This window comes from Pelecanus crispus, chromosome 2 (assembly GCF_030463565.1).
Source record: "Pelecanus crispus isolate bPelCri1 chromosome 2, bPelCri1.pri, whole genome shotgun sequence".
Lineage (NCBI taxonomy): Eukaryota > Metazoa > Chordata > Aves > Pelecaniformes > Pelecanidae > Pelecanus > Pelecanus crispus.
The window spans coordinates 40,106,383-40,119,048 of NC_134644.1; the positions used below are offsets into that span (position 1 = coordinate 40,106,383).

At 41.7% G+C, this 12,666-nt stretch overlaps 1 protein-coding gene across 2 annotated transcripts in view; it reads right to left on the reverse strand.

Annotated features, from left to right (window-relative positions):
- Positions 1-951: 951 nt before the first annotated feature.
- Positions 952-12,666, reverse strand: part of COLQ (collagen like tail subunit of asymmetric acetylcholinesterase) — a 39,850-nt gene continuing 28,135 nt past the window's right edge. For both annotated transcript variants that reach the window (XM_075705547.1, XM_075705546.1), the window contains 6 exons: positions 11,275-11,371; positions 9,313-9,452; positions 6,320-6,439; positions 5,593-5,713; positions 3,218-3,320; positions 952-1,021 (listed from right to left, as the gene is read on the reverse strand). In XM_075705547.1, coding sequence (XP_075561662.1) covers positions 952-1,021; positions 3,218-3,320; positions 5,593-5,713; positions 6,320-6,439; positions 9,313-9,452; positions 11,275-11,371 — 651 coding nt within the window. The remainder of the gene's footprint in view (positions 1,022-3,217; positions 3,321-5,592; positions 5,714-6,319; positions 6,440-9,312; positions 9,453-11,274; positions 11,372-12,666) is intronic.

Sequence of the window (12,666 nt, forward strand, 5' to 3'; positions counted from 1 at the left end):
AACGAAAAGATCTTCCGGTGTAGAAACCAGAGTGAAGGCAATATGTATGTGGTCACGCTGTGGCTTCAAGCAGGTAACCGACGCTGTCCCAGCCCCTTCGGGGTCACACGGAGCCCAGCCAGCTCGACAGAGGTGAAAAATACGGAAATACATTCCTTCTTTATCTTCCCTCCTTGTCTCATTTTCTCCTGGGAGAGAGAGCTCCTTGGCTATTTCACAGTTTATTTGTCCAGTTTGGCCTTTGTGGTCTGCAGTTTCAGGCCTCCTGTGACTGCTTGCATTTCCATGTATGCACAGAGACACAGACAGCCAAACGTCTTAGCCCGAAGGTGAAGTTAACCAGCTTTCTTGGCTGCTTTGCTGATCTTGAAAGCACTTACCGAAGGGCCTCTGCTCCTTTGACCCACGAAAGTGTGTAGTTAACCTTAATGTTGCTGAAGTCATCACTCATGTGGATACAACCCTTGCAAAGTTCACATTATAATAAAAGAGAAAGTGTCTATAAACACCGCATCCAAGATATGCTTCGTGTTTATGCTAGAAGGTTTAAAGACAAAAACCCTGAAGAGCTTACATGTAGGTTTAACAGTGCTAAGTCGAGGTAATTGTTACACGATCTTCCTGGCTAGCGAAATTCAGTTTCCAGTAGCTTAATGTTGCATTTGTGATGGAGAGCAAGTTGCCATCCACAGCCACATGAAAGTCCTACTGGCAAACACTGTTTGACATTTCTCTATTAAGACAGGATGCAGTTGTACTATTTTTTCCCAATCTGACTTAATTAAAAAAAAAAGAAAAACATCTCAAAATGGCCATCAGCAGCATGACATCTCTTTGTTTGTTTTCGCACAGAGGTGGGTGGGTTTTTTTTGTCCCAGTCCTTCTTGGATAGATGATAGTGCAGCACCTAGCACCCCACTACATGTGGGATGCTACCCACCTCTGCTCCCCTCATGTGAAGTATCGACACTGTGTAGAGTCAATGTAGCAGTAAGAAGTGCATCGCAATTTTCCATAAGACCTAAAATAAAAGAGAATATCTCAGTGTCAAAGTATGTTATAGTTCATATTATATGGTTTCTGGATGTAGCTCTCTGTAGGAGTGAAGAACATCAGAAAATGCCATGTGCAGCAACATATGGGAACCAAAATAAGAGGGTAATTTCCATCAGGGCTCCACTGTGCTCCCCCTTGTCAGCAAAATAAAGACTCCAGGAGAAACTATGAGTGAAGACTTAATTCCCAACAATGTCAATTAAAAAAAAATAAAATCCCCATTGGCAATGAGACTTGAGCATTATGCAGGGGTGGGTGCAGGAGGCCTTGGCACTCACCCACGGGAACTGTGTAACGAAATATCTGAGGCTCTGAGTTAAGTGTTTTTCCAGTTACTTCCAATAGCTCCAGAAGGCATGACTGTGCCTGTCCTTTTTCTTATTTTTCATGTACTTGAAATAATGATAGTGATACATGCTCACCTTTGAAATAAAAAAAAAAGTAAATGGAAGGGTCCTTGCAAAATAAGGAAAACCAGTGATTTTGTCTTTCTACTGACTTAAACGGAGCTGCAGTGACTCTACCTACTGAAGACCTGACCAAAGATGTTAATAAAATAAGCATTTTTATGAGTTTTTATTGCTAACATATGTCTAAGTGAAAAACCCATCCATCGGAAAATCCACAAACTGTGGATTAAGCAGCCATTAAGCAGGTCCTTAAAAGTATGTCCTTGGATAACCCACTTTCTCAGAAAACCAACATAAAATCCAAAGTGAAAGTGTGTGAAATATAAGGAGGGATTTGGGGGCTGGAAAGAGCAGAAAATGGGGAAATCACTTGCAGCAGAGCTCCTGGAGGAAAGGGTGCTTTGGGATGAAACTCCCATGGGAGCGCCATGCTCACATACTTATCCCATTTTACTCATGATTCACAGCTTTTTCTTTAGTTTAGCAGATAATTTGCAGACTGCACACACAAAAATAAAGGATCTCAGTTGCTCTTCACAACGTGATTATACATGGAAAGTGAAATTTATAAAAATTTCTCAAGCTTTTGTGGTGTTATTTTTGGCACCAAACTTCAGACTCTCAGAAGGGAATAAGTTTCACAGTAGAAAACAGCTCCACACTGTCTGAAGATGGGATCTCTGTAAAATGTTTCAGGTTGTCAGGTTTGCTGGTCTCGATTTTAGTAATCTCTTACACCAGGAGTGCTCCAACAATTGCAGTGGAAGGATTAGCACAGCACTTGACTTACAAAGACATCCTGTGGTTTCTTATTCCTGTCAATTAGCACATTATTCTTCCATGAATGATGAGGGCTCTGCACATAATTTCATTTGCAAATTAAATGTTTCCTGTTAGCCAGTAACAATACCTGACAGTTAAATAGAGGTACTGCGGTTGGAGGCAAAATGCTGAGCAGAAGACGCTGCTTAAACAAAGGCAGAGAAAGCAAGTCAACAATAAGCAGATGTTTTAAATGAAGGACATCGCTAAGCAGATGCATGGCTTTGCATCTGCTGTTGAGTGAATTTCCTGGTCTTTGGAAAGGCTGATAGATGACCAATTGATTCAGAAACAAAGATACCCCTAGAGGACCCATTAATGGTAAGGGCTACAGGAGGTCGGTTGGAGGTTGTGGTTTGGGGTTGTGGGGTTTTTTTTTCCCTTCAGTGTGATCATTTCCTTCTCATGATCTTTCCTACTCTTGGTATGTTATGGGTGAACATTAATGCAATGATAATGTCAACAAACAAGGAAATCTTTGCAAGCAATGGGCAAACATATGTCTACGTGACCTTCATTCATTTTGTATAGTAAGAGGCACGTGCTTGTTACTGAGAGATGAGATTTAGCCCTCAAAGTCAATGATATACAGAAATAATCTGATAGACTCTTTTCTCCCCCACTACCTGCACTGGTCCCAGTGGAACAAGGTTTAAGTGAGCAATACTTTCCTGTTTCAAAACTGGCAAAGAGAAAAAAGAAAACAACAAAAAAAAAAACCCAAACTAAAGTGAAGACAGTTCATACATACTGTCCTGGTTTCGGCTGGGATAGAGTTAATTTTCTTCCTAGTAGCGGGCATAGTGCTGTGCCGCTTACTTCCTTATCTTACTCTTCCGATTCTCTCCCCCATCCCACTAGGGCAGGGGGAGTGAGTGAGTGGCTGCCTGGTGCTTAGCCGCTGGCTGGGGTTAAACCATGACACATACCCAGGGAGATATGTTTTACATGTCAAATATCCAAAATCCTTCCCATCGCAGTCTTCAACCCCCTCGTGTTTGTAGCCATCTCCGCAGTAAGCACGGCGGCATCCTAGTGATAAATACAGAAAGAAATTCCTTCAAGGTGCTTCATATGTAAAAGAGGCAGGTGAGGTAAGCAGAACTAGATTTTTAAGGGTAAAGTATACAACAAGGCATTTGCAGTAGGGCATCCTGTAAGGACTATCTTAGGAGGAACAATATTCTTCACTACAAAGAATATACTTTTTTTTAGCCTAATTTCAATGACCAAGGGAAAGAATGTATAACTACTAAAAATAATTGCTACAGAAACACTAATTACAACAGTATTTATTCTAATAATTATTATTACCATGGATAATTACTATCAAAACAAATTAAAGGAAGCATAAAATACAGTTAACAGAAATTACCTGGGGAGATCACAAGTTCAAAAAAACACTCTGAGGTCATTAAGTGGTTTGAAAATCCCAGCCTAGACCTTTACCCAATATTGCACAGTATCACGTGTGTCTACTGTGAGTTCCCACTTACGAACAGAATTATGCAGACCTATTGCCTGTCTATCAAAAAAAAAGTATGTAACGATTGCCAAAAAGGTGTTTTTCCCACTGCTAACTCCTACTGACTTGAGTGTGAGTGGGTTTTGTGACATTTTTTCATGGTGATTGGCATGTAGGCTGTGGTAATTTGTGGGTTTGTTTGCTATTTTAGCAACTGGACTTTGCTTTTGATGTCTTCAACTTCTTGAGTATGACTTTATAACTTGAACAGATTCATTTAGCTAAAATCCCTTTGATATCTTCTCGGAGACACTATTAAGCAACAGATTAAAAGGAAACTAAAGAATAGGGAGTTTATAAGAGTTAAAGTGGGTTATTTATGAATAGAAATTATTAATTAATTGTGCCAAGGTTCTCTTTGTTAGAAATTGATGCTTCTGGGGACAATGAGCCTACAAATCCACTTAACATTTGGTTAACCTTTTTCTTTTGGTTCAGTCACAAGAGAAGAATGATGACAATGTGCTCATTTCCAAGTAACTCAATGATAACTCTTCAGGTCACATCAGTGTCTATGTATTGCAAGGACTCCATCGACCTGAAGCTTTGCCCAGTGAATAGCACAAAGTAACACAATGTGCCTCCAGATACACAATGTACAATTTTGCAGGCACTAGAACTAATGAACACTATTTTCATGCATGCTTGTTCTCCACGGTTGCTTGCAAATGCTAATTGAATCATTTTCTCATGCTTGGAGCCTGGAGAGCTCATGCTCTCCCACTGGATTACTCTGCAGTCAGACAAACTTAGAGGGGCATTTATTTATATGTCTCCCTATACCTGTTGCAACTGAATTGCCTTTGAAATCTCTTTCCTGTTGTCACTGAGAGGTTGGCTGGGATTCCTAAGGTATAAGGGGAAGGGTGGTGATGGACAGGTAGATGGACAAACTCACATAGAGCGTGGCTGCATACACCTCATTTTCAAAGTCAGGCTAAAAGATGGAGGGCTATATAAATGAAAAAGAAAAACTGCATCTTTTAATGTTGGCTGATACCTGTTCTGAAATGTGATGAAGCATCCCTTTGCTAGAACCAACAGAAAACCAAACCTGCTGTGTGCCAGCTGTAGATGGTGTAGGGTGCTGCGCTATGGGGAAGGAATCAAGCGCTAAAAGTAACTGAAAGGTAGAAGTGAAAGTTGCCACAGCTGCTTGTATGCTTATATGCTCTTTGGTATCTACAACCAGCAAAATGAAAGGAAGTTTGACTAGACAGGAATCAAATGTTGATATAAACCTAATAGTGAAGGTAGTGGGCTGACACCTTCCCATGCAAATGAATAACAAAATCCAAAATGGTTTTACGGGACCCAAGATCTAGCTTACTATTAGAAACAGCCAGCTTCAGTGTCTATCCTAAGGGGATTTGTGGTGCACTGCAAAGGTACGCTACATCTTTTGGCCAGAAAGCCGGCAGCCACTGGGGAAGGTGTGTATGTAAACCAGCTGCTGGATTTGGCCCCTGAAATGCAGTGGGTTTGTTCTGACTGCAGACACCTCTGCTCGGTGAGGTACACGGTCCTCAGTGAGGATGCATGAGAAGGACTTGGCATCACCTCTGTCTTGTGCTGGTGTGCGGCATCCACACGCACGAAGGACCTCAGTTTTCACGCTATGGCCATTGTGCCTCCCTCATCCTCTGCACTTGACCCACAAACCACGCAAGCTCCCCTGAGTGAAACACTTGTGTGATTTACACAGCAGCGTATGCTGTGCAAACAACTAATGCACCTTTTCTGGCAGAAAGAGGCTGCTCTTGATGCGCCGTAACTTACTTATACAGCCATCAGTCACAATCGTATTGCCGTCGTCGCACTCTTCCCCATCCTGTACGATCCCATCTCCACAGGTACCGCCATCCCCGAAGCGGTAATCCACGGGATAGAAAGGGGTGAGCTGGCCAAACAAACACACAGCAGTTACTGCACCGGACCACGAGCAGCCTGGCTAGCAAGCAGAGGTGAAGGGCTGTGGGAGGCAGATCCCGCAACTGGGTTTTCATATCCCGCTATTTGGTGGTTCACAGGGTTTATACAGAATCTGATTCAAAGTCCAGCAGACACAAGAAGGATCCTGCTGCTGATTTCAGTGGGACTTAGCTTAGCTCCTTGAAGCAATAAGGAAAAACATGGTTTTGGTTTGCAGTGTTCGTGGTTTTCTGCAACTTTGTACCCCGGTGAGTTTTGCCTTATTTTGATTAAATAAAAAATGCTCTTTACTATCATAATTCCCCGAACTCAGCCCCAGTTCGTTCACCAATGGAACCTGGTTCACAGGGAGGTTAGCAAAACCTGCAACACTATTGAGTTAATGCCTCAGTAATTAAGACTCCTGTGAACAAAAATTACAGAATTAGGTACAATTGTAGCAGTGCTCAAAAATGAGCTTTTTCTCCATTTGCTTTATTGATTCTGTATGACACCTTAAGTACAGAAGTATGTTCTGTATTTAAAAATGAAACATACACTCACGAGTTTTCTGAGACCACAGTCATATTTTCACCTGGACTGGGAGCCATCCAAAGGTATCCTTGAAATACAAAGATCTCTGGTCTCTTCTAAAAGCTAAGGCATTTTCAGTGTTTAACCGGTCCAATTCTTCTTGATTATTCACCACAAAAATCTGGGGCACAGAAAAAGAGGTGATTGGTAACCCTCTTAATAAGTATTTTGGATTGTCACAGAATCTAATTTTGCCAACTGACATATGTATCTGCAAATAGGTAAATAATTACAGAGAAAAATGGTTTGATTGTTTTCAGAAACAGAATGGTGTGAGAGCACACGGACTGCCAGACTGCAAGAAACTCCTTTGTGACTGGTAAGAAGAGACAGGAGTTTCCAAAGGAGAATGGTCTTTCCTTAGCACCTAGCTATGGCTCCATTGGCCCCTATTTCAAAATGCACATCTACACAGGTAATGATCGTGCAAATATTTGTGCACAGTTGTTGCTGAGAAAAACTGTCAGATGCTCAAATGGTTAGACGCTGGAACAACTGTAAAATCCATATGGGCATAAGTGCTTTTTGTGGGTTTGCCTATAATTTTTTAGGCATGCTCGTGGCTACAAAATAAATAAGGCATTGTTCTTATTATCTTTTACTACTTTGTAATTTGTTTAGATTTAATTGGCATTGAAATGCATGTTTCTTTATATGCATATACTTAAGTCTAAAGCCAAGTCTTCAATTAAACAGAAAAAAAGTAGTTCAAAATGGAAAAATTAGGACGAGCTGTTCTCTTACCAATTTTTTTAATGTCTCAGTCACTGAAATTGGCTGTAAGGGGCATTAGGAAATAATCTCTTCCTTCAGCAGCTTAATCAAATTAATTTTAGCAAGTTTCAAACCATTTTTAAATTAAGAAAAAGCAAATAGAGTGCTTCTGAGCAAAATCGATTTAGGGCTGAGCCTGATTCTCACCAGCATAAACAGAATTTTCTCTTTTTAAAACAAATTACCCTGAAATTTTTACGTAGCAGAATATTCCCATAGCCCTCAACAAAGGCCAGTTTCATTAAAAAAGCATTGAATAAAAATGCCTTCAGCTTGAATGAAAGAAAGCAAAGAAATAGAAAGCCAGCGAAGGACCGATTCTGTAATTGTGTTCAGGAGCTCAAGTCCCAGCCCCAGAGCTCTAATTTCTCTTGAAATCAATAGCAGATCTGCGGTCTCTGAAACTCTCCGTTACAGATACTGGCCTTTGAAATTGCAAAAGATTTAAAAACCGGGAGGAAGCTTAGCCAGTGACAGAAAACCAGCGCTTTGTTTCCTAGCCTCTCCCCTCCTCTGGCAGTGCTGGCACCAGAGGAATTGAAGGGTGAGTGGGTGATTGCACGGGGGACGTGCTGGGGTAGGGTGCTGCTTCGGCACACCACCCAATACGGGGACTGGGGGCACAGAGCACCGTCTCTGGGTCTTTTCCATGTGCAGCTATAGCAACCCTGACAATAGTTGTCAAGTGGTACAAGCCAGGCTTCAAAACTGCTACATGGGGATCTGAACAGAATAAATAATAGCAATGTTTAAGCTCCTGCTCTTGACATTCGAGGGAGTAAAGCAAATGGGGCAGGCAAAGGGGGAGCGCTGCGCCGCAAGCGCTCCACTTTCAGAGCTGAGGCTTGCTTCTTTGCCATCCCTCTGAGAACGAAATGGCACTTGATCATCACCAAATGAGGGTTCATAGACATAGTGTAGGGTACTTCTATTTTAGGTAGTTACACACTCATTACCATCTTTTAAGGTCTAATATGAAACTGTGCCAGATGGAAAAGGAGGATCATAACACCCACGCAGAATATTGCAAGCCTTATACCTTATCCTATGAGCTCTCCGTGCCGTGAAGGACGTGATAATTTTTTGCAATAGTGTGCAGCATGATGTGATATGCACCTTTATTTCACGCACTTTCTCCTGTCACCGTTAAGTTTTAAAAATAATGAGGCCTTTTTGTAATGCAACACAAACAGGGATCAGCGGAGCAGCTGGCAAGACTTGCAGCACAGTCATGCAGAAGACTGAGTTAAATGATCCAGTTTAATGGACAGTGTTGTGAGTGTGTCCCTTTCACACACCGTAACAGCTTTCTGACAATGTGACAGATGGGAAAGTTAACAAAGCTAATCGCTGCTTATTGTCATTCAGAGACGACCAGACACTAATATCCACTTGCATGAGTGGAGTGGCTGGGCTATGCTGGTACATAGCAGTGAGGTAGCATTTTCATTGCTGATTAAGTGCTACAATGCACAGAATAAGAAGGCAGTGGCCAGCAGAAGGAAAACTACAGAAACAGTGTTTACAAAGCCCAAAGAAATCAGAGATGAAAGATTGCTAGGTCACTTTCCACCAATGACTTGTCCTTTAAAGTACTTTGTCCAATTTGCTCGTAAAAATGCTTTCCAGAAGGCTAGAGATCGAAATTAACTATATAAAGTGTATGTCTACAGACAGGAGCTCAGAAGTCTGACTCCCATGGTTTGTGGAGACTCCTTTTTGGTCCAAGGTGGAGGGTCTGCGCTTTGGGATCAAGTTCCATTGTATATGTGAAATGCTTGCCCTCAGTATTCGATTCTGAAGTCACTGTCTTTGCAGAAGAAGATAATAAAAAATAAGAAAGCAAGAGATGCTTATTCCACTGACCAATCTGAAATATATTTCAATTCACTGAAATAAAAAGAACATATTATATATGCACAGTAGGAGATGGAAGAGAGCATCCCCAGACTTGAAGAGAGTTTTCTAAACACGTGGTACATTACTGATGGTTTGAAACAGCTGCATTTCAGCACATCAATCGCACAAACCTCAAACCAGTTATGAGACCAAACTCCTTTGCACCAACTGGATATCAGAGGTGGTGGATACTAGAAATAGAGCACATTGCCCACATACAGACATCTTCCCTGTTAAAACCAACATATTGGTGAGTACATCACCTTTTACAACAGAAGTACTTAAGAACCGCTCACATCCTCTCCTAGAAAATCGGCTTACCGCAGGGACTTTCGGATAACTGTGTCCAAACACAGATTCCTCATACGGTGGGTTATTCACATGTTGTGGGGATCTGCAGAGACATCTCCCCGGAAGCCCTGGCAGTCCTCTTTCCCCTTTTGGTCCTATTGTGAATTGTCCTAGGAAGCAAAATGTTGGGTTGCCTTGTTATGAAGTTAACATACAAAACAGAAACGCAGCCTTAGTGGAAAAAGCACAGGTGCATTTACATAAATTTTCTGAGATGCACATCTCCCACCAAATCCACTGGGAACTGAAGGAAGTGATTACTAGAACCACTAATTCCAGCACTTCAGGATAAAGACCAGGCTTTGTACCATGGTCATTTTTCTTCAGATCACTTCTTAAATTTTTCTACCAACTTTACAGAGAAAAAGAGAGACCATTTGCTTAGGATTACCAGACAAATGTCAGCCTGTTTGAAGCTACAGAAATTCAGGTCATGATGAACACAGAGATCGCTCTACACCACCTATGCACCGAATTTAGTAGTCAGATTCTGTAGACTTCCACAACGCATTGAACTTGTGCATTTGTGCAACCACTTCAGCAATGCTGTTTCAGAGGTTTCTGTACAAGAAAACCCAACCAGAAACACAAGAGTGCTACAAATAAAAATTTAAAAAAATAAACTGCTTTTTGACTTTCAAGCTTTGGCAAGGGTGCACTACTCTGCAGAATTAGACTATGAGCCAATATGTTCATACTGCAAGCAGTGACATCATTACAGAAAGCTAATTTAGGATCAGAATTTATATTCTAGAGGAAAAAGATTAACAAGCCTGACACATAAACTTTCTGTGGATGGAAGAAAGCCTTTAAAAAGTAATCTCAGGATCCTGGCTACCTTCCCATCGGCGTGGTGAAAATTCTGCTCTCTGAAAATTTCCAGCTATTTTACTCAGGAAAATATGTTTCATAATGGGAGACATGAGATATGTGAAGATTTTGAAGCAGGACCCAGCTTCACAGATGTTCCGTTTCCAGACCACCAGAAGAAAGAGACCTCCTGCCCACTGGTGTAAGCAAGGGATGAAAAAGGGAAAGCAAAATGGAGGAGGACATTGAACAGATTGGCTGCAGTGCAAGCAGCTGTTGTCCATTTGAGGCGACAGTAGTTTCCAGCTGTTTTGCTTTTCTTTTCAGGTGCTTTAGTATATATGCAGATTGAGAAAACCCTACCTGAGGGTTTACTGTCACTGAACATTGTGGGTCGTGTATTGTCCTTCATGTCTACACTTGGTCTCGCAAGCTGCCTGGAGTTCATGTGCGTGCATAACTTTGAAGCTGTACAATTATCAGTTAAAAGATTTTTCTCTTGATTTCTGCAACACGCACAATTGCAGCGATCTACAGCACTTAACTAAAAAGCTGCAGATAGATCTACAGCACTTAACTAAAAAGAGAGAGGTTGTTTTTTCACCACCCTTTTTTCCATCTGACGCCTATCCCTTTCCTTTTTTTCCCTTCTTTCCTTACTGCCATTGTGACTTGAGTCTCATCTATTTTTCTTTTACAGAGCTGCACAGGGTGAGTATGTCCTGGCTGATTAGAAATCACAATCTTTCACTGTAAGCCAGGATATCTGGAGAAGCAGCAGACCTTTGATGATGGAGATTAACTAGTCCCTCCAAGGCTGCCAGATGGCTTTTCATCATCCCCATCTACTGAAATCCCACAGGTACCACATAGGCCATGTTTTTGGTTTTATTTGAAGCATCAGAAGCCATAATGTAGGCTTTAAAGTAAGGTAGAGTCCTTGTAGTGGACAAGGATGGCATGACACACCTTCAGGAGAAATCCTCTCCTTGCTGTCAGTGGAGAAGCAAATGAAGCCCTGCAGCACTTTTTGTAAAGGGGCCAACGTAGGTGTACAGGATGAGTCAGGGAGGGCTGTGGAGCCGGCACACTGTTTAGGAAATCACCCAATCTCCTGCTTACCTGATCCTGAAGGTCCAGGGGGGCCTGGCTGGCCAGAAGGACCAGGTCTTCCAGGTGGGCCCATGATACCTGCAGGTCCAATGTCTCCCTTCAGTCCCTAGAGAGAGGAGACATCCATTTATTTGCTAAACTACTAATAACACACAACCTCTTCCAGCCAGCACTGGATTCCCTTTCAATAAAGCCAAGACATTTGCTAATAGGAGCATGCAGCATGAACTTCACAGCCACCAGCCCAGGGAAGAGGTGCTGTCCTCTTCTATGTGGAGACAGAAAAGCATGTCTAGGCAGGACCTCTGTTTCTAAAAGTGAACAGTCCCAGCAGATCTGCTCTGTGTAAGGTCAGGAATCACACTGCTCTGACTCCAATCATTTGGTGGCCTTTCTTTAAGGATGCCTTTTTACCTCTGGTAGCTCTCTAGGATTTAGTGCAGCTCCGAAAGAAAGGGCTGGTGGAGCTGAAACAGGTGACCCTGGAAATCCCTACTTACTGCCCTAATACACAATGGGGTAAAAAACCCAGAAAATTCAACAGCGCATTGCCAAGGGCTTCCACAGTGACATTTCCCAGTTTTAGGGTGCAGTTTTTCAGAAACACGCTAATGACTTTGAGGCCTACACTGTCTTCAGAAGTACTTTAGGTGCCTGGACTCCTGTATCTCCTTGACTTTCAGTGTGGGTATAGCTATGCTAAGAAATCATTACAAGGCAAGCAAGGGCTTAGCTTTACAAAGTGCAAGTTAGTGTGTGGCAACACCATGCTGACAAATGATGTCCCTCCAAATTGCCGTAAAATTACTTACGGGAGATGAGCTTACACACAGTTACCATACAATAGCTAATATTCTGTAAAATCAGCCCTAATTTGCCTCACTGGAGCTTGTTTGTGCAGCCATACCCTTAGGCATTTGGAAGTTTCACCCTAGAACTGTTCAACACCTTCCTGGTTTTGCTCCTGAATTTAATATGGTTACACTTATTAAAAATAACTGTATTTACTTTCCTGCTCATATACTCTCCAAGGCTTGGATTTTTCAGCTTTATATTTCAGAAGTGTATTACATAGCTTAAAGTTTGAATATCTGATTTGATTTTTATGTAACAGCATACATTATTTAGCATAACAAAAATGATGTGTGCTATGTAAGCTTTCCTTTAATGACAAAGGAGATGAGTTCTTTGAAGATGGTGTAATTCCGTGCATTCATGGGCGCATGACGAGTGGTTGCATGTCTAATTTCAGAGTAATGAAGCATATATAGTAATATATGCTAAAATAATTTGTTGTTATATAACATGTTGTATCCCATGGATACGTTTGACTGTCACTTGTACCACTGCAACAGAGGCAGGTTGATTTTGCCATGGCCCGTAAGGAACTAATTGAATATT